This window comes from Acanthochromis polyacanthus, chromosome 14 (genome assembly GCF_021347895.1).
Source record: "Acanthochromis polyacanthus isolate Apoly-LR-REF ecotype Palm Island chromosome 14, KAUST_Apoly_ChrSc, whole genome shotgun sequence".
Classification (NCBI taxonomy): Eukaryota; Metazoa; Chordata; class Actinopteri; family Pomacentridae; genus Acanthochromis; species Acanthochromis polyacanthus.
The window spans coordinates 5,872,446-5,897,286 of NC_067126.1; the positions used below are offsets into that span (position 1 = coordinate 5,872,446).

The 24,841-nt window shown below is 36.8% G+C and overlaps 1 protein-coding gene across 1 annotated transcript in view; it reads left to right on the top strand.

Annotated features, from left to right (window-relative positions):
• Positions 1–24,841, top strand: part of tbx15 (T-box transcription factor 15) — a 51,216-nt gene that overhangs the window by 15,187 nt on the left and 11,188 nt on the right. Inside the window, exons 4-6 of the mRNA XM_022217804.2 lie at positions 8,790–8,961; positions 19,955–20,122; positions 21,687–21,751. Coding sequence (XP_022073496.1) covers positions 8,790–8,961; positions 19,955–20,122; positions 21,687–21,751 — 405 coding nt within the window. The remainder of the gene's footprint in view (positions 1–8,789; positions 8,962–19,954; positions 20,123–21,686; positions 21,752–24,841) is intronic.

The window sequence follows — 24,841 nt, forward strand, 5'->3', positions numbered from 1 at the left end:
ATTGATGCAAAACGTCTTTGAAATTTCCCCAAAAATTGACTGAAATGACTTCAGACCAGCAAAAAATGGCACAAACATGATCAGTTGTGAGAAAATCCTGTCCAATATGAAACATTTTTTGACAAGATTGTGTTTAAACTCGCCCAAAATGGCTTAAAACTTCTCAAAAATGAGCCCCAAATTAACCAAAATGCCTTGAATCCTGCTTAAAATGCACCAAAATGATCCAACATGGCAAGAATCGGTCAAATATGGGGAAATAACTATGCAATATGTCAGAGATTACACAAAATGGGCCCCAAATGACAAAAAAATAACCCACAAAGGACTCAAAAATGTCATAATTTGACAACAAAAAGAAAATTTAGAAGAAACATACATAGTTACAATTTTTTCTCCACATTAAAATAGTAAAATTTACATTTTAGTATTAATTTCTGTGAGATAAATGATTGTCATTGTAAAAGATTCCTTAATTTTGTATAAAAAATGAACTAGAATACACACAGTCTTTAACTATATTTGCACAAATGCTGTAGGAATTCTTATGAGACAAAGAATTGATTGTATCTTGAGATTTATTTTGAAAGTTTGCAGCATCTTAAAGGCAAATTTTAAAGCTCAGGGACATAAAGCTTCAGCTTTTTAGGTTTTAACGACAGAAATATTCACTCTGTGAAATAAAACCGTCGGCTTTGTTCAACACAGATTCAAAGTAAAACTCACTGAAACTACGATCTTGTGGCTCTTCAGAGTTTTAGAGGCCAGACGTTCTTGTAAAATTAAATCGGATTTTCTTCCTGGCTGGAGAATTCACCGCAGGGCTTTGAGAGCTGTCGCTGGAGAGCGTCAGTCCTCAGGGAGGCTGGTTCCTCGTATCAGTCGTCTGCTTCCTCACAGAGAAACACTCACTTTAAAATTCAACAATCATGGAATAAAAGCTCTACAACATGCATCCAGAACTCAGCGTTTTGACCAAAAGTTTGATCTGAATCGAGCCTTAAAGCCAAAAACACTAACCTTCGTTCTTACACAACCTCCTACTACTTCAGACCTTACAACCATAGAAAGACACATTTTCTACCAACAAATGCAAAAAAGACCCCAGAATCTACAAGTCTACCCTGTTGTAACTCCAAAAACCCAAGAAATGAGTCTCTTATTTTGAAAATACATGAAGACAACATGACTTTTGATGTAAAGATTGGAAAAATGTCACTTTTCCTCTGATACAGAAGGATCTAAACAATACATTTTCAGAATAAAAGCATGTCAGGATTCCCATTTTGCATGTTTTGAGTGTTTCTTGTCCTCTGGTGACTTTCTGTCCACCACTTTATGACTTTTCTCATTGAATTTATGGTGGAAATGGTGCAAATGTCTTTAATTATGGTAAACAAAAAAGAAAAATCCATGTACAATGCGTAAAAAAATGAGTCTTTCATGTTTTGGATGTTAAAAACAACAATTTTCCTGCATCGAACCAGAAAACTACGTATAAAAATACTGAAAAGCATCAGTCTTGCTAGACTTGTGAGGACATTTCACTGTAACTAAACCCTTAATTACCTTTAAACTGCAGGGATCTTGGATCAAAACTCCTAAAAACGCTAATTTTGAGTCAGAAACTGGGCATTAAGGTAATGAAGACCATATCGTTGTGTGGCCATTTGGTTTTTGAGTATAGAAACAAAAAAACACATTTTTTGAAGGCATAAAAGGCAGCCTTGTTACTATGAGGACAGCCACTGATTATAAATGGATATTTCTAACCTTCTTAGCTAAAAAGCCTTAAAGAATGTAGCTTAGCAAAGATTTATTCACTTGTCTGTGTTTTTTTTTTAGCATGTTTGGTTTTAAAAAGTATAGAAATAAAAGGACACGCATGTTTGGATACTAATACACATTTAAAAACACGATAAAAGAGGAAAAAATGCAGACAAAACTGACCAAAGGCGTCTTTGTCACTATACTTACGAGGACAGCCAGTAATTCCAGTCTTTTTTTTTTTAACAAAATCTGATTTTAAACTCAACTTTAAATCAGCTGTAATCTTAATTCTAACCTTTTTTTAAATTCTACCCTTAACAAATGTAGTTTAACAAAGTCGGTAGTTTCCATTATGGTCTTCTTCAGTGTAGAAATAAAAGAACACACTCACACACAGTTAATAACACAATGAAACGCATAAAAACACCTCGAACCCTACCCTGATCGTTCCCACGGCTGAAGTTTTAACATAATTTGACCTGAAGCTGCTGTAATCTGAGTTTCAGCCATTTTTTTTTCCTGTTTAACCATCTTTGTGAGGACATTTGTAGAAATTTATGCTCAAACACACATTAAAGAAGCAGTTTTAAAGCGATAAACGGCGTAAAAACACGCTAGTTTCTTAGCAGAGGGATTACAGAACACACACACTCTTTCTCTACGTGTGTGTGTGAAACAAGTAAAGTCAGTATTAGACGCTGCAGTTTTCTCAGCTGTAGCGTTTCTTCGTCGGCTGAGAGAAAACATAAAAACTAAAACCTCTCCTCCTGCTTTTCGCCTCCATCTGTTCGGTCCGAGTGTCACATAAAGTCCGGAGTCTTTATTGACGCCGTCGGTGCCAGATGGCAGATTTATGGAAGATGAAAGCAGCAGCGACTAATCAGATTTCCAGTCCTGTTTTGGGGGCTAAAGTTTCCTCCTCGACACCGAACGAAACCCTAAACAGGAAATTACACAAACGCCTGGCATCCTCTGGTGGGTGTGAATGCGTGAGTGTGTGTGTGAGGAGGTTAAAAGTGTGTGTTTGGGGTTAGATAGAGTAAAAACTGGAGTTAAAGGTTCTGATTTTGGCTTTTAACAACAAGAAAAGTGTAGATTCTACAAGTTTAGCCCTGTTTTAACTAGAAAAAACAACAACAGAAAGAGTCTTTTATTTTGAAAATACATGGAGAAAACATGATTCTAGATGTGAGGATTGAAACAATGTCTTTTTTTAAAATAAAGAAGGCTTGTAAAATATTCTTTTTAAGGACAGAAGCAGGTCAGGATGTAGATTTTGCAGACTGTTAAATGCTTCCTGCACCAATTATGCTCTAACTTTAACTTTTCTGATGGCAAACGGTGGAAACGTGTTTACTTCTTGTCAAGAAAATGCTAAATTCAGTCACAATGAATAATGCACCAGTGTTTTGTGACATTTCTAACATAAAGAAGGTTTTTTTTAAAAAAATAATTTGCACTTGAAGCAAAAGTTAGTGCTGAAAATTCAGAGCATTTTTGTGCATTTTGCTGAATTTTTATGCAGCAATTTGTGTGTTTTTTTGGTGGGAATGTGTTTATTTATTGTAAAGAAAATGCTAAATGTAGCTACAATGAGTAATAAATGAGTCTTTCATGTTGTTTCTGTCATAATGAAGTTATTTTTCTGCATTTTGATGAGTTGTGCTTCTCTAGATTGCATTTCATGCAAACTTTCAACAAAAACTCAAGCAGATTTTATTTCAAGTTTATCAATAAAAGCAAAGTTTGGCCCTAAAAATCAGCTCAATAAGTGTACACATGCATTAAATAACTGGTAAAACAGACTTATTTAGCCATTTCTGATAAAAACAAACCACCTCTAATGGATGCTTTGCTGTCAAATATCAGTTTAATGAGCTTTTAGAGTGAGTTTTAGCTCATAGAAACCTGTTCTCGACCTCAGCAGGGGGCTGTTTTCTGCAAGAAAAGGAAAATAAATTTATCAAAAAAATCACTGAATGACAAACAGACGCAGTTATAGAGACACTGTGGTTAGCACAGTTCAGCATTTAGCAGCTGAAGAGTCAAATATTTTAGTTTCAGGAGGTGGTGGAGACCAAAAACGGAGCTAAAGCAAAATATTGGAGCTTGAAAGGTGACTAGGAGAACAATTTTGAGGATAATTAAGCAAATTATTGCAAACAAGATGAACATACCAACTTAAAGTTAGAAAAAGTTAATGCAGATTTGGAAATAATTCACCAATTTTGCAAAAAAAAAAACTACATTTCTTCACTCGCTTTAGGTGGTTTGTGGCTTCAAAAGCATAAAATTGGAGCTTCTTTGATCTCCGAACAGCATAAAACACGTTAAAACCAGCTGACATAAAAGACTAATGACAGCTTCCTGATTAAATACAGTTTTCAAACACTTTCCCACGTCTTTTCCCGTAGACGGACAAAGTTGTGTTATTGTTTAGCAGCAGCTTTACTGTTTTACTTCACTCTTGCTGCTCTTGTTCTCGGCCACAGCAAGTGGCTGTTTTCCGCAAAAACTTAAAGATGACAAACAGACGCAGTTATAGAGACACTGTGGTTAGCATCGTTTATCATTTAGCAGCTGGAGAGTCAAATATTTTAGTTTCGGGAGCTGGTGGAGACCAAAAATGGAGCTAAAACTGAAGAGTGGAGGTTGAAAGGTAGACGGAAAAACAACTTTTAGTATAATTTGGTCACTCATTGCAAACGAGATGGCTATAGCAACTTAAAATTAGAAAAGGGTAATAAATAAAGCACCAGTTGAATAACCAACACAGTTATAGAGACACTGATTAAAGAAAATGAAGCATTTAGCAGCTGAAAAGTCGAGTATTTTCATTTTCTGAGCTGGTGGAGATCAAAAATGGAGCTAAAACTGAAGAGTGGAGGTTGAAAGGTGGACAGAAAAACAACTTTTAGTGAAATTAAACCAGTAATTGAAAGCAAGACTCCCTTATGAGCTTAAAATGAGAAAACGTTAATGGAAATGTGAATAAAATTAGCAAAAAATTGTTTCTACACTCACTTTAGTCTGCTTTTGACTTTTAAAAAAAGAGTATAAAGCGTATAATTGGGGATAAAAATGCACTGAACTCACATGACTAATTTATTACCAGCTGACATGAAACAATAATTACAACGTTTCTGATACAGCGCCACCTTCTGACAGCAGCCTGGTTTATTCGCGCCAAAGCAGTGAATGGGAATGAGCTTAATTAGCTTCCGGTTTGATTGAAGTTATCGTCTTAAATGCAGAAACGCCACGAGGAACATCATTGTGTTCTTCCAGTTTTAATAATCGAGTCGTGTCGCCAAGTTCAGCTTCCCTTTTGTTTTTGCCAAAACAACAAAACCAAACAATAGGAGATCACAGATTATTGGAGCAATAAAACAACAAATTGGCTTCATTGGGTCGACTTCCCACGCGGCTGCTGCGTCGGCATCGAGGTCTTCTAGTGAAAGCTGGATTTCTGTGTAAAAAAGCAGGATGGAGAGAGAAAGAAATGAAGCTCTGGGAGGTGTGGTTGTGGACGGCATTAGGTTGTTAACACAGAACATTTGTTGCCTCTCACATTCCTTCAGCTCAAACCGCCAGAAAACCTCTGATTAAATAAGTCGAAGTGGTTTTAACTAGTCCAGCATTCAGGAACCTCTTCAGGAGATTCTCTGCCAGAGATTATCCGTTATTGTTTCTGATGGTTTTGAAAAGACAATTAGTTGGAGAAGTTGAAGGTGGACGAGTCTCACATTCCAATTTATACATGAATTTATTAGGGATGATGGTTCATTAGTGTCCAAAGTGTTAGTTTTAGACAAATGTTACTGCTTCTAAAGTGACAGAAACGTCTCCAGAAGCTGCAAAAATCACGTTTGGTTTGAGTTTGTTGTCGTGTTTTTAAGTTTAGTCCTAAAATAAGTGAAGTATCCCATCCTCCCACCATTCTTGTATTGATTTTCAGTGCTCTTTTCCTATATATTGAAAATAAAGTTGATATTTGAGCCTGATCTTCCTGCAAAAACCCTGTAGATGATGATGAGGAAGTGTCCAAAATCCCAGCTTTAGACCAACTTTACCATTTTTAAAGCGACAGAAACATCCCCAGAAGCTGCAAAAACCACATTTAGTTTGGTTTTGTTGGCTGTTTTTTTTTTTTTTTTTTTTGGCCCTAAAATAAGTGAAAATCCCATCCTCCCACCATTCCTGTAATGATCTTAAGTGTTTGATGGGAATTGAGAAGATATTCAAGCCAGATTTTTTGCACAAACCTGCATTTTTCAGTCCTGATGCCTCATAAGTGTCTAAATCTCAGTTCTGGACAAACGTTACTGCTCTGAAGGTGACAGAAACTTCTCCAGAATATTTTAGGCATTCTTTTTCCAATAAATTGGGAATGTAGAAGACATTTGAGTCTGATTTTCCTGTAAAAACTTGCACTTGATGCTTGTCTATTTGTGTTTTTTGTGAGTTATGATGAAGCTGCTCCAACTTTTACACCTCTGGAACCAGAATAGTCCAGTAAAGCAGATTTATTCCTGCGTATACCATCAGAAAGCTGCCTTTTCTGGTCGCTCCAGCATGGCATCCAGAGGGTCTAGAAGTGTCCAAAATCTCAGTTTTAGATAAACTTTACTGATCCTACAGTGACAGAAGCTTCTCCAGAAGCTGTAAACACCAAATTTAGTTTGTTTTTTTGTTTGTTTTTGCACCGGGAGGATTCATGTTTGTCTGATAATTGAAGTTTTTGTGAGTTTTGAGGAAGCTGCTTCAACCTTTACACCTCTAGAAGCAGAATAGTCCAATAAAACAGACTTATTCCTGCATATACCATCAGAAAGCTGCCTTTTCTGGTCGCTCCAGCATGGCATCCAGAGGGCGTGTTGGCCAGGGAACGCCTCCTTTATGCTTTTTTAACGTCCATATGCGTGTGTGTTGTGTTTTTGTGGCATGAAGAAGGCTGACTGTGTGTTTTTTCCTCCTCGTACATGGACGTGTGCGTGTAAAACGGGGCGGCGCGGCCCTTCCAGGCAATAACAAAAGGACCAAATGAGGGTTTTGTCCGTGTTTCAGCAGTGAGTGATGACTTTGGCAGAGACGCTGCAGATAAAACTCTTTCAACTGAGCGCGGGGCCAGAACTAAAGGCAAACAGCTGTGCTTCAGAGCCTGAACCTCGCTCTGCTGCTCTACCTGGCTTTAGCTCATCAGCTCCTCTCTGCAGGTCTTTGCTTCTTCCTTTCCTGCATTGTTGATTCTGTTTTCTAGCGTTCTGGTTTAGTTTTGTTCTCTAAAGGAGGCTAAAGGTCCGTTTCTTTGCTCCTTTCTTGTTTTCTCTCCCTGCTGTTTAATGGGTGTAGCTGAACCCAACGCTCACAACATCATCAAATATTATGGCTGCGCTTAATTGAAACTATGCAGCCGAGCGTGCGACTGCATATGGAATATTTTATGTCGCTCTTGTTAGAAATTTCAAGCGCAATGAAGAAACAACAGATGAGCTTTAGCAGCCAGTGTTGTGGCAACGTGGCCGAGTGTTTGCTGGAGTTTTTTTTTTTTTTTTTTCCCCAGTGCGGTGAGAAAAAAAAGAAATCAGAGGCGCTTGAGCCTCGTTTGAAACCCAAATGAGCTTTTTAATAAGTCAGGCAACCCTGAAGTGACCCTGAAGAAGTTTTGAAAACAGCCAAGTGATGATGAGGGACTTTCTGGACTTTCTGATGAACGAAAACAAGATTAGTGAGTGAAAGCAGAGGAAGGGAAACGTGCAGCAGAGAGCTGGGAGAATGTCGCTGCAGGACGCTTCTTTAGAGTGACTTTTACAATAACTCAGGTGAACGCAGGTTTCTGACAATAAATCCTGAAAGTCCTGCAAACTCTTCATGCAAACTTTCTCCAAAGACTCAAGCTGCAGATTTTAATATATTTTTTTGTTAAAAAAAATTTGACTCAAAATTAATATTAAATATATATTAAATATATAATAGCTTGTAGATTATAATATATAATTAGTTAGAGTGTTTAAAAAACTAAATATAGTCACTCGCTAAAATATTTAAAAATGGGGTTTTAAAAAGGTTTTCTGATTTTTAAAAAAAAATTAAATTAGATTTGAGAAATTTGTATTTTAAGAATGAAATCTCCTCGTATTTCTGTAATAATTTTTGGAGGTAAATGCTTTCATTTTTCCACCAATATTTTAGGAAAGGAGAAAATGTTTGAGTCTGATTTTCCTTCAAACTTTCTGCAAAGACTCAAGCAGGCAGATTTTATTTTAAAATTTTCAGTGATAAAAAACAAACAAAAAATACTTAAAAAACAATTAAATAATTCGTGCACACTTACCAAAAATATACAAAAAATATTGTGAACATAAGTTTTCTTATGTTCACAATATTTTGAGAAATGAGTATTTTAACAATGAAATCTCCTGCTTTTCTTGTATTTGTGGTTTAAACTTTTCAATATATTGAGTGAAGAAGATTTTAGAGTCTGATCTTCCTGCAAACTTTCTGTAAAGACATAAACAGATATTTTATATAAAAATAAAAGTTTGACTCAAATAATAAACAAAAAAATGACACACACTTACTAAAATATATACTTAAAAATATTTTAAAATACATCCAAAGGTTTTCTGAAAAAAAAATCAGTTTTGACAAATTTATATTTTGGAAAAAATTCCATTTTTATGGAAACTTTCTGAAAAGACTTAAAACAAACTAAATATTGATACACTCTCTAACAACAACAAAGGTTTCCTAAAAAATGAGTTTTGGCTTTTCAGTTTTGAGAACTTTAGAATTTAGCAGTGAAAGTTTGTGATTCCATGAATGTGAACCTGCATTCAGCAAAAACAAACAAAGGGATCAGAGTCTGTCTGATATTGTTTAGTGAACATCCTCACATCTTGTGCCTAAATGGAGAAAAGCCCGAATGTTTCCAAATCACAGCCACAGCTTCTTCTTTTACTGTTTTTGCTGCACCTGATGTCTGGCTTCTTCCATTAATTCCTCGTCTCGTCTTCCAGGTACGTCTACCACAGCTCCAAGTGGATGGTTGCAGGAAACGCCGACTCCCCGGTTCCTCCCAGGGTTTACATCCACCCCGACTCTCTGGCCTCAGGAGACACCTGGATGAGGCAGGTGGTCAGCTTTGACAAGCTAAAGCTCACCAACAACGAGCTGGACGACCAGGGACACGTAAGAGCAACAAAAATCACACTTTTTATCTTCACCTGCTGCAACCACAAAGACACGGGGAAGAAAAATAGAAAATACACAAGAAATATGCAGAAGTACTGGTGATATTGTGCAGATTCTTCTAAATGTAGGAAATCTAGATGCTCCACAGATTCCTCTAAATGTGGAAAATGATGCTTTTGTACAGAGATTTTCTGTATGTATCAAATCAAATCAAATCAAACTTTATTTATAAAGCACTTTTCATACAAAAAAGCAGCGCAAAGTGCTGTAGTGATGTGATGTAGTCTCAGTTCTGATGAAAAATGTCCTTTTACTTGGTAAGATGAGTTTATTTCCACAATGCAGTGTTACAGCAGTGGAGAGGAAAGTGCACAAATGTGGAAATAAACAAGAAATATGCATTTATATTGTTGATGTTGTGCAGGATTACTCTATATGTAGAGTAGAAAATAGAGATTTTGCACAGATTTTTGTACATGTAAGGAGAAAAACGGTCTTAAATCTGCAAATGCATGGATTTCAAAAACAAAAAAAAGTTAAATTGCACATTTCTGAGGCATTAAATCATCACTGATATGTAACTGACTACCTTGTATTTTGCATTTAAAACCAAACTATGTGCACATTAAGAGTAAAAATGAAGCTAAAACAGCTCTCTGTGTTTGAGTTTCTACTATATATATATATATATATATATATTTATTTATATATATAATTTTTTTTTCCCGCCACAATATTTTAGGAATGGAGAAAATGTTTGAGTCTGATTTTTCTGCAAACTTTCTGCAAAGAGTCAAGCAGGCAGATTATATTTTAGATTTTTCAGTAATTAAAAAAACAAAAAAGCAAACTAATAATGGTTTTGTGCAGGATTATCCTTTACATAGAGGAGAAAATGCAGATTTTTGTAAATGTAGGAAGAAAAACTACCTTTTAAATCAGCAAAATATTCATAATGCACAGATTTCAATGCACGAATGCTGCAGAAAACAAACAAACAAAGTGATAAGTTACACATTTCTGAGGCATTAAATTACTCCACTAACTGGTATCTCGCATCTAAAACCTAAATATTCACACATTAAGAGTAAAATAAAGCTAAAACGGCTCTCTGTGTGTGGGTTTGTGTTATATTTGCTCGTATTCCCTCCCGGTGCTGCTGCTGCTTCATGCACGGTTAATTCTGATGTTTCCCACATGACCTAAAGGCAACACGAGACCAGAGGAATCTTTCCGGAGATAAAGCAGCAGAAGAGGTTAAGCGATGACTTCATCAGATCCGTGTTTTAAAGCGCTGACATCATGTTCAGGCTGCAGCCCAGTTAAATAACGGAGCACACTGCAGAAAGGATGAGATGAAACCCATTTTACTGTCTGCAAATGAGGAATGTATCCTGTAATCTGCATAATACGGCCACAAACATGCATACTGATGGAACTCGGTGACCTATTTCAGGCTGCTTTCGCTGCTTTTGGTTTGAACGTTCAAGCTGTGCTCCATTAGTTTCATTTTTGTGCTTTATTCCCGTCCATGAATTCACTCTTGGAGAGAAAAGTTTCTGATGCTTTTGCTTGAAAGTGAAGCTGACAGTTGTTCTTTTTGAAGACGTTCCACTTTGTTTAAGTTTGTGGATTATCGTGGAAACCTATTAAAAGTCTGGCCCCTCTGTTTTTAATGTGTAATCTTAATTTCCGTCGTGGCACTGTGACCGTAATGAAACGGTTTTTTATTAAGAGCACTTAATGATTGGATTTGATTTGTAGTTTCGCTCCAGCAGCTAAATCTGAAGCCTGACCACAATGTGCCTGATTTACGGCCTCGCCTCCATCCAGTCAGTAACGGAGCTGCCGAGCTACAGCCAGCCTCTTCTTGGCTCCTGGCTGCTCCCGATGTGTAATGTGGCTTTCATAGGTGAAATATTTAACTGTAACGCAACAAGTCAAACCGCAGTTTGTTTGATTTACTGCCGTCCGTCATGTAGGAGGCTGAAGGGAGTCCCTCATTTGCACTTCATACCTCTGTGGAGTTAGAAATGAGTTTCACGGGAACGACATAATATTAGATGGAGATTATTTTTTGGTTTATGTTCAATCCTGCAAACAGAAGAATTAGAAAATGTGGGAAATGACAATCACAGTTGGTTTTGTGCAGCAACACTAGAACTTATTTCCATTTTCTGCCAAAACCCCAGGTGAAAACGGTTGGAAATGGAAGTTATTTTTGTCAGGAGTTGGTTGAGACCAAAACAGAGCCACAAAAAGAGGAGCTTATTGGACGTTTAATGCATTATTATACTTTTTGGTCAAATTTAGTAACTTCTTGTTGGCTCGCTAGTCGGCTGTTTGTGGAGAAAACATCTGTTTTTGTATGAAGCCCTGGATCTGGAAATGTAAAATCAATAATCCACGCAACAGTATCACAGCGTGTCCTGTACATGTTCATGTTTATGCACAGGACAAGACAAAAAGGAGGGGAAATGAAGAGAAAGGAGCTAGCTGACATGCTAACTATCTAAATATGACTGATCTTTCTACAGAATCCACCATTAAATTCATCAGAATGTCTCACTGGTGCATCTGTTTACCAACATATGAGCATGTTAGCTTGATTTCTGCTTCTAGTGGCCAGAAATTAACACACAATGTTAGGTGAAGGTTTTTAGGTTTATGTTCCATCCTGCGAACAAAAAACTCAGTAGAATGTGGAAAATGACAATAACGGTTGGTTTTGTGCAGCAACACTGGAACTTATTCCCATTTCCAGCAAAAACTCTGATGAAAATGGTTGGAAATGGAAGTTATTTTGGTCAGGTGTTGGTGGAGACCCAAACTGAGCAAAAAAATGATCAGCTTATTGGACTTTTCATGCATTAGTATAACTTTTGGTCAAATTTAGCAACTCCTGTTGGCTCGCTAGTCGTCTGTTTGTGGAGAAAACATCTGTTTTTGTATGCAGCCCTGGTTCTGTAAATGTGAAATAAATAATCCACGCAGCAGTATCACAGCGTGTCCTTTGCATGTTTGTGTTCATGCACATTCATGCTCGTGCACAGAACAGCATGAAAATAGGGAAGACAAAGAGAAGGAAGCTAGCTAACATGCTAACTATCTAAATATCAGCAATAAGGTTTTGCAGAATTGCAGACTGTACTTTTAAATTCAACAGAATCTCTCACTGGTGCATCTGTTTGCTAACATATTAGCTTGTCTTTTTGTGATTTTCTGCCCCCTAAAGGCCAGAAACGGATTACCGATGCCGTAGTGTCACTAAATATTTTATCTTATATGTCATTTAGAATGCATTTAATACCATTAACAATCTCAAATAATGGCACCAGTGAGCAACTGTTGGATCATCTTACAGAATAAAGTGTTTTCTGCTGAATGTGTGAAGCTCTTCAGAGCATCAGTTTCATTTTGTGGACTGAAACAAAAGCAACAACTCGAGGAGAGTTTCAGCTCTGAGTGCTTTTATTAACCGGTGCAAACAGGAGAAGATGAGCTGTTTGTTCCGACGTATTAAGACGACACGTTTCCTTCTCTGAGATGCTACTCGATGATTATAAAACGCCGCCATGACAGTCGTGTTTCCACCTCTGTGACAAAATGGCGTCGTGGTCTGCAGCGCTGCGTGGGGCTGCAGGTTCCTCGCAGCGCTGCAGACGATCGCATCAGCTCAGCGGTGACAAACGCAATAACATCTGGGCGTGAGTGGGCGGAGGGCAGGCTTGTTTCCTCTCCCGCTGCTTAGTTTTAGGACTTTGTTTCCATCACAGAGGAGGAGGAGGGAGAGGAAATGAATCCTGGAGCTTCCTGTGTGGGAGAAGATAACACTCCTTCTTCTTCTTCTTCTTCTTCTTCTCCTTCTCCTTCTCCTTCTTCTTCTCCTTCTTCTTCTTCTTCTTCTCCTCCTCGTGGTGTCGTGAAACGTCCGATTCATCAGAACCAGACAGCGAACACATTCATGAATCATCTCGACAGAAGCAGAAAAAGAAAACAAAATTTATTACGTGTCAGACGTCAAACGGCGGCTCCTTTAGTTTGCAGGTTAAGCTGTTAATTGCACATTAAACTCCCATTATTTTGGATAAATGAGGCAAGAAATGCAGTTTTACTAGTTAAAAAAAATCACAAAAGCACTCGTCAGAGCAGATGATCATATATTTAATCCCTGCTTGGGAGAAAAAAATCTAAAATAAATAAAATAAAGCAGGCAGAAGCGGGATGTGCATGAACTTTGAGATATTTTCTACTATATATAACTTGGAAATTATTTAAATTTACATTCAAAACACATTATCGCTCATAAAACAGGCTTGTAGCATTTCATTTGCTTATTTGCTTGGCTTTCATTGCTGTGTTTTTCTGAGCAGTATCTGACAATAACAATTTCCTCTGGGATTTTTTTTTCTTTAAAAAACTACTGCATTTAAACTCTATAGGATCATTTATTTATACATTAAACAGAGAAAAACTGGAAAAAAAACTGCTCTAGAAGTGTTTTTATTTAGCTGAGAGGTTAAAAATGTGAGTTAAAGTACAATTAAATATCTTAAAGTTCATTAAAACTAAGCAAAATTGCTCCTAAAAGTATTCAGATCTTTTACTCAGAAATAACATGACCTGATGCTTTTATTTTGTAATTTTAACAATAATTTAATATCTAGTGAATTATTCTGTGAGATAGTTTCTGATCACATTAACTGTTTTGTGTGTTAAATGTTCACTTACCACAATTACAATTTGTGCAGAGGATTTTGTTTTTCGGTGAGGAAATGCAAACAGTTTTTCTACGATTCAAGCTGCAAAATCTTTAGACATTGTTTTTTACGTTATCGACAAATATCACAAGACAAGGTGAAAAACTCCACTTAAGCTTAAATCTGCAACAGCTGGAAAACAATCAGAGATTTCAAGGAAAATGCTGCAAAAATATGTTTATATGTCAGAACAAAAAGTTTTTTTTAACATAATTTCCCACTTTTTGCTGTTTTTTTTAAAGAAAAAAGTTTGACTTACTTAAGAATCTGCAACAAAGCAAAGACAATCAGACAGATTTTAAGTAAAACTCTACAAAACGTCATGTTTGGAGCAGACTGAGCCTCTTCAAGTGTTGTTTGGTGTCATTGGTGCGAGTTCACAAAATTAAATCCTCTCTGCACAAACTGTTTTTCAACGATTTGAGCTGCAAATCTGAACTTTAGACACTGTTTTAACTCTATTATTGTCTGGCAATAACCAGAGGGTACGCAAAAAAAGTTCTACTTATTAAAAAAATCTGCACCAAAGTGCACTTTAGACACTGTTATTGTGTCAATATAATCACAAAATATGCAATAAAACTTCCACTTATCTGCAAAAAAGGAAGCACAATGAGACAGATTTTAAGGAAAACTCTACAAACATCATGTCTGGAGCAGTTTCATCCTCTAACTTGAGGATTTTGTTTTGTGAGCGAGCACCAGCTGTTTTTCTGTGATTCGAGCTGCAAATGTGCACGTTAGATGCTGTTTTCATGCTGTCATCATCTGACAGAAAGCACAAGATCTGCAAAAAGTTCCACAAAATCTGAAACAGCGGTAAGACAATTGGAAAAAAGCCAAGGAATAATCTCCAAAACGTCATGTTTGAAGCAGGTTGAGCCTCTTTGACTGTTGTTTGATGTCATTTCTGCAGAGGATTTTATTCTGAGGCAACACAAACTGTTTTTCTGCAATTTAAGCTACAAATCTACACTTCAGACACAGTTTTTAACAGTTATGATGTCAAAAAGTCACAAGATGCACAAAAAAGTTCTGCCTGTTAAAAGGTCTGCAACACAGGAAAAACAATGACAGATTTCAAAGAAAACTACAAAAATGTGTTTACATGTCATAATTAAGTTTTTTTTTTAACATTTCTCACTGTTTTGATGCAAAAAAAGTTCTACTTATTACAAAAATCTGTAGCAGATTTCAAGTAAAACTCTAGAAAACATGTTTTGAGCAGTTTGGGCCTCTAGAGGTTCTGTTTGGTGTTATGTTTGTCACACTTTCAGGATCTCCAGGTGTTGTTTGGTTTCACTTCCACAGAGATCGTTTTATTCTGATGCAATACAAACTGTTTTTTCTGCAATTATACAAATCTGAACTTTAGATGCTGTTTTTTATGCCAAAAAGTTCCACTTATTAAAGAATCTGCAACAAAAGGAAGACCAATCAGAGAGCTTTCCAGTAAAAGTGCACACAGCGTGGTGTTGGGCCAGCCTGAGCCTCTCCAGAGCTGTTTGGTGTCATCTCAGCTGCAGCTCTGCAAAGTCTCGCCTCTGAACGTTCCCCTTCGGGCCTCGTGGCTTCAGATCCGCCTCACGCTGTCACTCTCGCCTCTCGCCTCTCTGCTCTCTGGGAAAAGCCAATAAAAGCTGCGAGACGGGCGGAGACGAGCCAGAAAAGATCCTTTAGTTGCTCCTCTTTTGTTCTGTGCTGCTAACGAAGCATCGCGTCGTCACGTATCGATGCTTTGAAGAGCCGTCGTTCTGGTGACCTGCTCCTAACCACGACAGCATGTCCGTTCAGGAGTCCAGCCTAATTCACCGCTTTGATTACTAATTTTTCACGCTTATTAAAGCGTTTCTTAACCGCGTTTGAAAGCAAATTCAGGCCAAATGTGCTTTGGAAAACAAGCTTTAATGGGATTTGAGACATCTGCTGCGTGCATGTGTCTGCTGTGGACATCCAGATGATTTGTGGAAGGCGTCATTACCTCGCCTGGAAATGAAAACATCACTTATTAAGCTAATCGTATTTGAGCGTGAACAAGTGTCAGCTGATGTCCTCTGGCTGCTCCCTGAGCCGTTTGTCGTCCATCCGTTGATCCGCCTCGACTCCACCGGAGCGACCGAGACTCCTCGTGACCCGGAGCAGTGACACCGCCGAGCCGTCGTTCCGCCAGAAAAAGCTGAAAATCTGCACTTTACACGCTGTTTTTAACACCGCTGTCATCACAAGATATGCAAAAAAGTTCCACTTATGAAAACATCTGCAACAAAGGACAAACAATCTGACAGATTTCAAGGAAAATTCTACAAATATGTGTGTTTATATCACAACTAAAAGGTTGTTTACCATCATTTTCCACTTTTGAAAGATAAAATTCCACTTACAAAGCAATTTTCAACATAGAAAAACTACAAATCATCATGTTTAGAGCAGTTTCAGGATCTATAACTGTTGTTTGGCGTCATTTCTACGGAGATAATTTCATCTTGAGGCAACACAGACTGTTGTTCTGCCAGAAAAAGCTGCAAATCTGCACTTTACACGCTGTTTTTAACACCGCTGTCATCACAAGATATGCAAAAAAGTTCCACTTATGAAAACATCTGCAACAAGGACAAACAATCTGACAGATTTCAAGGAAAACTCTACAAATATGTATGTTCATATTACAACTTAAAAGTTGTTTACCATCATTTTCCACTTAAAAAAGAAAAATTTCCAACTACAAAAGAATCTGTGGCAAAGAAAAAATGCTAATCGTCATGTTTAGAGCAGGTTGAGCCTCTGCGACTGTTGTTCTGTCATTTCTACAGAGGATTTTATTCTGTGAAGCAACACAAACTGTTCTTCTGCCAGAAAGAGCTGCAAATCTGCACTTTAGACACTGTGTTTAACGCGGTTATCGACACAAGATGTGCAAAAAATTTCCACTTATGAAAGAATCTACAGTAAAGCACAATCAATCTGACTGATTAGAAGGAAAACTCTACAAAAATGTGCTTATATTTCATAACCTAAAGTTTTTTCTTACAGTTTTAACATCATTTTCCACTTTTAAAAAGAAAAAAATCCACGTACAAAGAATCTACAACAAGGAAAACATCCAAATCATCGTGTTTAGAGCGGTTTGAGCCTCTCTGATTGTTGTTTGGTGTCATTTCTACTGACGCAACTTTATCCTGTGATGCAACACAAACTCTGCCAGAAAAAGCTGCAAATCTGCACTTTAGACGCTTTTTTTGACACCGTTATCGACACAAGATATGCAGAAAATTTCCACTTATGAAAGAATCTGCAACAGCAGACAACAATCTGACAGATTCCAAGGAAAACACTACAAAAAATGTGTTCATCTGTCATAACTAAAAGGTTGTTTACCATCATTTCCCACTTTTAAAAGAAATGTTTCCACCTACAAAAGAATCTGCAACAAGGAAAACGTACAAAACTCATGTTTAGAGCAGCTCCAGGATCTACAACTGCTGTTTTGTGTCATTTCTACGGAGAAAATTTCATTCTGTGAGACAATACAGTGCTGCAAATCTGCACTTTAGACGCTGTTTTTAACACCATTATCAACACAAGATGCGCAGAAAGTTTCCACTTATGAAAGAATCTACAGCAAAGCACAAACAATCTGACAGACTGGAAGGAAAACTCTACAGAAATGTGCTTGCATGGCATAAATTAATTTTTTAAACAGTATTTCTAACATCATTTTCCACTTTTAAAAGAAAAATTTCCACTTTCTGCAACTCTAGAAAACATGTCTGAAGCTGTTTCAAGATGTTTGGCTGTTTTTTTTGGTGTCATTTGTACAGAATGGATTTAATTCTGTGAGGAAACACAAACTGTTCATCTGCAGTTCGAGCTGCAAATCTGTTTTTAACACCAGCCAAAAATCACAGGATACGCAGAAAAAGCCCACTTCTGAAAGAATCTGCAGCAAAGAAAACATAGTCAGAGAAATGCACGACAAAAAATGTGTCTGTGTGTGAAAACCAGAAGGATTGTACAAAGAAAATAGAAATTAAAGTGTAGAGCAGAAATGTGCACACCTGCAAAGACAAACACTATAAGCTCTGACAGGTTGAAAACTAGAATGCTGCTCACATCTGTACTGCTAAGCTAAAATAAATCAGACTAAATGGAGAAATGCTGCATTCAGGTAGCTACAGTGGTGCAATATCAGCTGTGAATTATGAATATTTTATATACAAGAATCTGTGCAGCATTAATACTTCTCTATCAGTATTTCTACTCATAAAGAATCTGTGCAATATTATTTCCACATGCAGACAAATGTGGACAATCTGAGCTCGTGTTTAGGTATAATTTTGGTTTATTTGTTGTCATTCTACTTCCCAAAATGACTTCAAATGTGGTCAAAAATGACTTAAGCTCGTCCAAAAATGCTCCAAATGTGCCTAAAATGACTCCAAATGTGTCCAAAATTGTGCAAAATATTGTTTTCTTACATCCAGAGGTCTTTATTGGGCAATCTCAGCTACTATTTATGTATATTTATGGTTTATTTTTTACTTTTCCACTGACATTTCTGAAATTTTTGCACACTCCCCTTTGCAGCTGTCATGAATTTACTTAATGCATCAAATGAAAATGTCCAAAATGACTCAAAATTGTTGCAAAATAGACAAATCTAAATAAAAAAGGAGTCCAAAATGTGTCCAAAATAATTTATTTTTAAAGAAACAGTATGTGCAATGTTGTTATTTCCATCCAGAGGAATTTGGACTCAAAGTTGCCTCAAAATGATTTCAAATGAACAAAGAATATGTCAGAAATCACTCAAAATTTGTCCAAAATGACATAAATCTTGTCAGAAATTACACAAATGACTCCAAAATACTTCTAAAATTCTTTCAAAAATTGTCCAAAATGACACAAATCTTGTCAAAAATGACACAAATCAGTCCAAAATGACTAAAACCTGTCCAAAAATGCTTAGAAATTGACCTAAAATGGCTCAAAAATGTGTCCAAAATAATGTGAAATGTTGTTTTTTCCTTCCAAAGGACTTTATTGGAAAATCTCAACTAGTACTAATGTATATGTTGGGTTTTTTTAATTTAGATTTTTCTACTGATATTTCTTGAATGTTTCCCCTTTGTTGATTTAAAGATGCAGGCTTATGGTATCATTCCAAAATAGCAAAAAACAACAACACTTGCAATGGTTAAACCTTCAATAGCTGTACTTCCTGCTCTCTTTCACAATAAAATGATGATGGAAAAGGATGTTGAAAGAATAAAGCAAATCACAAATGATATTTAAACTTCACTTCTTTCAGGACCAGCCCACAGTTACGTCTGTTTAATCTGCTTCCTGCTGGGTTCTTATTGTGCCGCTGACTTTATTTTTTATTGAATGCTAGTGCAGGTGTGTGAAGGAGTGTATTTATGCATGTGTCGTGTTATTCAGGTGTTGTGCTTGATACAAGATGATAAAGCTTTCTGATTCTGGATTAAAAGTAGCAGCTAACAGCTAATTAGCTTTTTCTTTTTGTTCGTTTATTTTGCACAGATGCTTCCAGGACACATTTTGAGCCGTTTTGTACCGATTTTGCAGCATTTTTGGACAAAGATTGAGTCGTTTTAAACATTTTTTGATACAGTACAGTAAGACTTAGCATCATTACAGCAGCAAAGGGGAAACATCAGTGCAGGAAAAATGCACGTGCAGATAGAGCGACTTCTACTGGAGGTGATAGTTGTTTTAAAAAGACAACTTTTCAGTTTGTTTTCTCTGTTAAAGCAGTTAAAAAGCCGCCTGATTGACAGGTGGCGTGTGGGCGGGGCTTGCAGACAGGAAGTCCCCAGCAGCACGTGGGGACGACGTCTTCAGAGCAGAGCAGATTGTGAGCCGATGGTTTTGATAATGGGAGGTGTTTGGCCCCCCGCGGCCTGCTGGGAAATGACCCCCTCTGTTGGAGCAGAGCTGGGAGGAGGTGTTTGGCTCTGGGGAGGTTTTCTCACCCTCTCCTTAATCAGGAGCAGACCGAGGCCCCGAGGCCAGTTTGTGGGGCCGACGCCGTCTGACGCCTCTGCTGAGAAATAATCCCGCAGCCAACGTTTCCGCTTCGTGTCACGGAGCTCAAATCAGAGCAGCTAATTGTTGCTGTGGAGGAACTGTTTGCAGACAAAACTCTTTAACTGCAAATAAAGAAAATGAAACACTGACTGCACGTTTTTTTTTCCTCCCTACGTTCACAGATCATCCTGCACTCGATGCACAAGTACCAGCCTCGAGTTCACGTCATCAGGAAGGACTTCAGCAGCGAACTGTCTCCAAACAAACCGGTGCCGAGCGGAGAGGGAGTCAAAACCTTCAGCTTCCCCGAGACCGTCTTCACCACCGTCACCGCCTACCAGAACCAGCAGGTACCCAGGGAAACCAGGAAAACCAGGAAACTGTGCATTGTTTGAATCTTTGCAACTTTTCCTGCAAAAACAAGAAACAAATCTGGGAAAAGATCCGTCTCTTCTGACGCTATACGTACATATCCATGCAGTAAAAACTAAAACAAATCAAACTAAATACAGAAAGACTGCATTCATCACAGGAAACCACACTGGTGCAACATCAGCTGTCAATTCTGAATATTTGGTGCATTTAAAAAAAAATCTATTTTTCTATAATCTGTGCAGCATTAATACTTCTATATCAGTATTTCTACTCAAATAATCTGTGCAATATTATTATTTCCACATGCAGATACATTTGGACAATCTAAGCTACTGCTTAGGTATAATTTTGGTTTATTTATTATTCTACTGCTTTAAATGACTTCAAAAGTGTTCAAAATGACACAAATGTGGTAAAAAAATGACACAAATTAGTCCAAAATTACTAAAGATTTTCGAAAAATGCTTAAAATGCATCTAAAATGACTCAAAATGTGTCTAAAATAATACAAAATGTGTCCAAAAACAATATGTGCAATAATGCTATTTCCATTCAGAGGAATTTGGACTCTAAATGGACTCAAAGTGATTTCAAATAACTAGAAATATGTACAAAATCATTCAAAATGTGTCCAAAATGACATAAATCTTGTCAGAAATTGCACAAATGACTGAAAATTATTTTTAAATGATTAAAATGACTCCAAAATAACTAAAAATGTGTCCAAAATGACACAAATCTTGTCAAAAATCACCCAAAATTTGTCCAAAATGACTCCAGTGCTTATTCAAAATGACATAATAATGACACAAATTAGTCCAAAAATGCTTAAAATGTGCCTGAAATGACTGAAAATGTGTCCAAAATAATGCAAAATGTAGTTATTTTTTCATCCAGAGGATTTTATTGGACAATCTCAGCTAGTATTTATGTATATTTTTGGTTTATTTTTTATTTTTCCACTCAAAATCTTTGCAAAATGCCTAAACATGAGTCCAGAATGACTCCAAATGCGTCCAAGTTTGTCAAGAAACAATATGTGCAATATCATTATTTCCTTCCAGAGGAAAGAGTTGACTTGAAATTATTTCAAATTAACTAAAAATGTTTCCAAAATGACTAATCTAACATTTATGGGAAATGAATCAGAACCAGTTTTATCGCCAAGTGGGTTTTCACACACCAGGAATTTTAGTTTTTTTATGCATAACAGTAAAAACTAACATGCAGATTAATAAACAAGTCACATAAGCAGCGAGTAAGACAAATAAAAGCACTCCTAAGTCATAAAAAAATGAGCAAAAAGCTCTCAGTGTGCAGGAATTTGACTTGTTTTCGTACATAACAGTAAAAACTAACATGCAGATTAATATTTAAGTCACATAAGCAGCAAGTGAAGCAAACATAAGCGCTTGTAAGTCATAAAAAAGTGAAAAAAAAAGCTCTGAGTGTGCAGGAATTTGCAGACTGTGGATGTGTTAAGTTGAACAGTTCATTTTAAGGTGCAATAATTAAACAATCTCTCCTTCTTTTCTGCAGATCACCAGACTAAAGATCGACCGCAACCCGTTCGCTAAAGGATTCAGGGATTCAGGCAGAAACAGGTTTGTGGTTTTAAGCTTCATGCAGCTTTACCTGTCAGTTAAACAGCAAAAAAACATTTTTGTGGTCTATTTGATGTTTTTACCTGGAAAATGTTGGTACCTTGTGTCAGATTTGCACCTATAGAGGTTACAAACTATGGAGGTAGAAATGAGGGTGTAGAAGCATTTCGAGGTCTGTCCAAGCTGACACACTCTTAAAGACCTTAAAGATGGAGTCAGCGATTCTAATCCAACACATTTCCTGTCAGAGTTCAGACGCTATCGGCCATTAACTTAGGGTGGGATATCGTTACCGTTTATGAGTCACTGGAGACTTTCTGCTCCGCCTTCAGAGGCGTCATCGCCTCGTTTAAAGGCGACGGAGCTCCAGTTTGCAACGAGGAACAAACTGATGGAGGGTTTAGTGGAAGACTGGAGAGTCTCCAATCTTTGATTTGAGTCTCGCTTTGGGTTTCATTTACTGTTTTGTGTTTGGTTTAGTTTAGATTCAGGGGAAGGATCACGGTTTGGTTTCAAGTATACCAACATTTACCACGAAGACAAGATAAATAAATGTGGTATTAGAGCAGAATAATGAAAGGCAAAAAATACTTTTTACAAGCCTAAAAGTCAAAATATGTGGGATGAGTTACTTCACCACACAAGTATTTGTCTTTTTTTAATTGGAAAGACAAGAAAATACAGACAAAATACAACAAATATAACTGAAAATATGGACAAAGCATTGCTAAAAGTATTATTTTAATATGTTTGTTGGTGGGTAGATGGTAAAACAAACTGCAGCATCTGGTCTTCACTGAAACGCTGAAAAGGACATTCTGAATGAAGGCAAAATAAGAATTGAAATGATTGTTTTATTGGTTACAAATCTATTTTTAATAAGTTGAGATAAAACTTCATTGATCCTGAAGGAACTTCTTTTGTTAGATTTTACTCAGAAAACTAAATTCCACAACATATGCAGGAAAAACTGCAGATCTTAGAAGAAAAACATTAAGATATTAGCATGATGCATTACTATAAAAAAGCAATAGATAAGCTAAAATAAGACTAGAATTAAAAAGTAAGAATAAACTCTGACAGTGATGCTGAAGCAGTAAAGTCATATCACACAATCATGAAATGTTGCACATTAAATTAGAGTTTCGCGCATGAAATTAAAATACTGCACGTAAAACAGAAATATCACACCTTATTCCAGTGCCTGCAAGAGTTAAATCAACATTTTTGAAGTTATTTTCTGGTTTTAGTGATCAGAATAGCTTTCGAGAAGCTGGAGAAAACCCCTGCTGGCTCATATTTGTGGGATAATATGCTCTGATAATGAATTCTGGAAGAAATCTAGCGTCCTCTACTTAATATAACCTGCATATTTTTGGCCGGTGGGAAGAAACCAGAGCAGCCAGAGAAAAGTGAGAAACTTCCTGCTCCGAGGCGACGGTGCTGCTAGCTGCTAACCGCTAACCGCTACACCGGCCCGCTGCTCTTTACTGTGTGACCTTTAAGATGGAAATAATCCTCCGGAGGTCACGCACATGCTGCTGCACATAAAAAACACGCTTTTGTCTCCGTCTGTTGCCAAGAGGAACGCTTCAGATCTCTTTAGCGTCGTCTCAAAGTCAAAATGTGCAAAAATGTGCAAGAATGCTGGAAATGGAAATGAAGTTTAGCGCCAAAGTCCTGCACAGATGGACACATGACGCTCAGATTACTGCAGCAGAAGTGCAGTTTTTCCGTCCAGAGGAATTTGGACTCAAAGTTGACTCAAAATGATTTCAAATTAACCAGAAACATGTCCAAAATCACTCAAAATATGTCCCAAATGACATAAATCTTGTTAGAAAATACACAAAATGACTCTAAAATTATTCCAAAATGACTTCAAAATAACTACACATGTCCACATAGATGTACATCTTGTAAAAAATTAAATAAGCTAGTCCAAAATGACTCCAAAAGTGTCCACAATTACACAAAAATGGCACAACTTAGTCCAAAATGACTAAAGCTTATCCAAAAATGCTTTAAAATGATCTAAAATGACTCAAACTGTGCTCAAAATAAGCAAAATACTGGTTTTTCTTTCCATCCAAAGGACTTTATTGGACAATGTCAACAAGTATTAATGTATATTTTTGGTTTATTTGTTACTTTTCCTCTGATATTTCCTAAATATTTGCACTGTCTCCCTTGCTTCTGTAATGAATTTACCCTGCTCTAGGATTAATGTATCTTATGAAAATGTCAAAAATGGCTCAAAATGACTGCAAAAATTACAAAAATAAAGTCCAAAATCCCTCAAAATGTGTCCAAAATTACATAAATCTGGTCAGAAATTACAAAAATGACTCAGAATGATTCTAAAATGATCAACATTACTTCAAAATAACTAAAAAGGTGTCCACAAAGACATATATTGGGTCCAAAATTAAACAATTTAGTCTAAAATGACTCCAAAAGTGTCCAAAACAAAAAGTGTCAAGAAACAATATGGGCAGAATTGTCAGTTCCATCCAGAGGAATTTGGACTCAAAATTGACTCAAAATTATTTAAAATTAACCAGAAATGTGTCCGAAATCACTCAAAATGTGTCCAAAATGACATAAATCTTGTCAGAAATTACACAAATTTACTCCAAAATGACTCAGTGATCCTGAAATAATGAAAATAACTTCAAAATAACTAAAACTGTGCCCAGAAAGACAAAAAAAAATTAAGCAAATTAGTCCAAAATTAGCCATAATGTGTCCAACATGACCCCAAATTATTGCAAAAATATCTAAAAATAAGTCCAAAATGTATTGTTATTTCCATCTGGAGGAATTTGGACTCAAAATTGACTCAAATGAACGATAAACATGTTTGAAATTACTCAGAATGTGATCTTCAGATCTGCAGCACAGACTAACCTCTTTAGCGTCGTCTCAAAGTGAAAATGTGCAAAAATGTGAAAGATAGCTGGAAACAGAAACAAAGTCCTGCACAGATGGTCACCTCACACTCACATTACTGCAGCAAAGGTGCAGTTTTTCCCTTTTTTGGGTGAATATACCTGCCTGAAGTCTCCAGTTCTTCTTCTTTTTCCATTA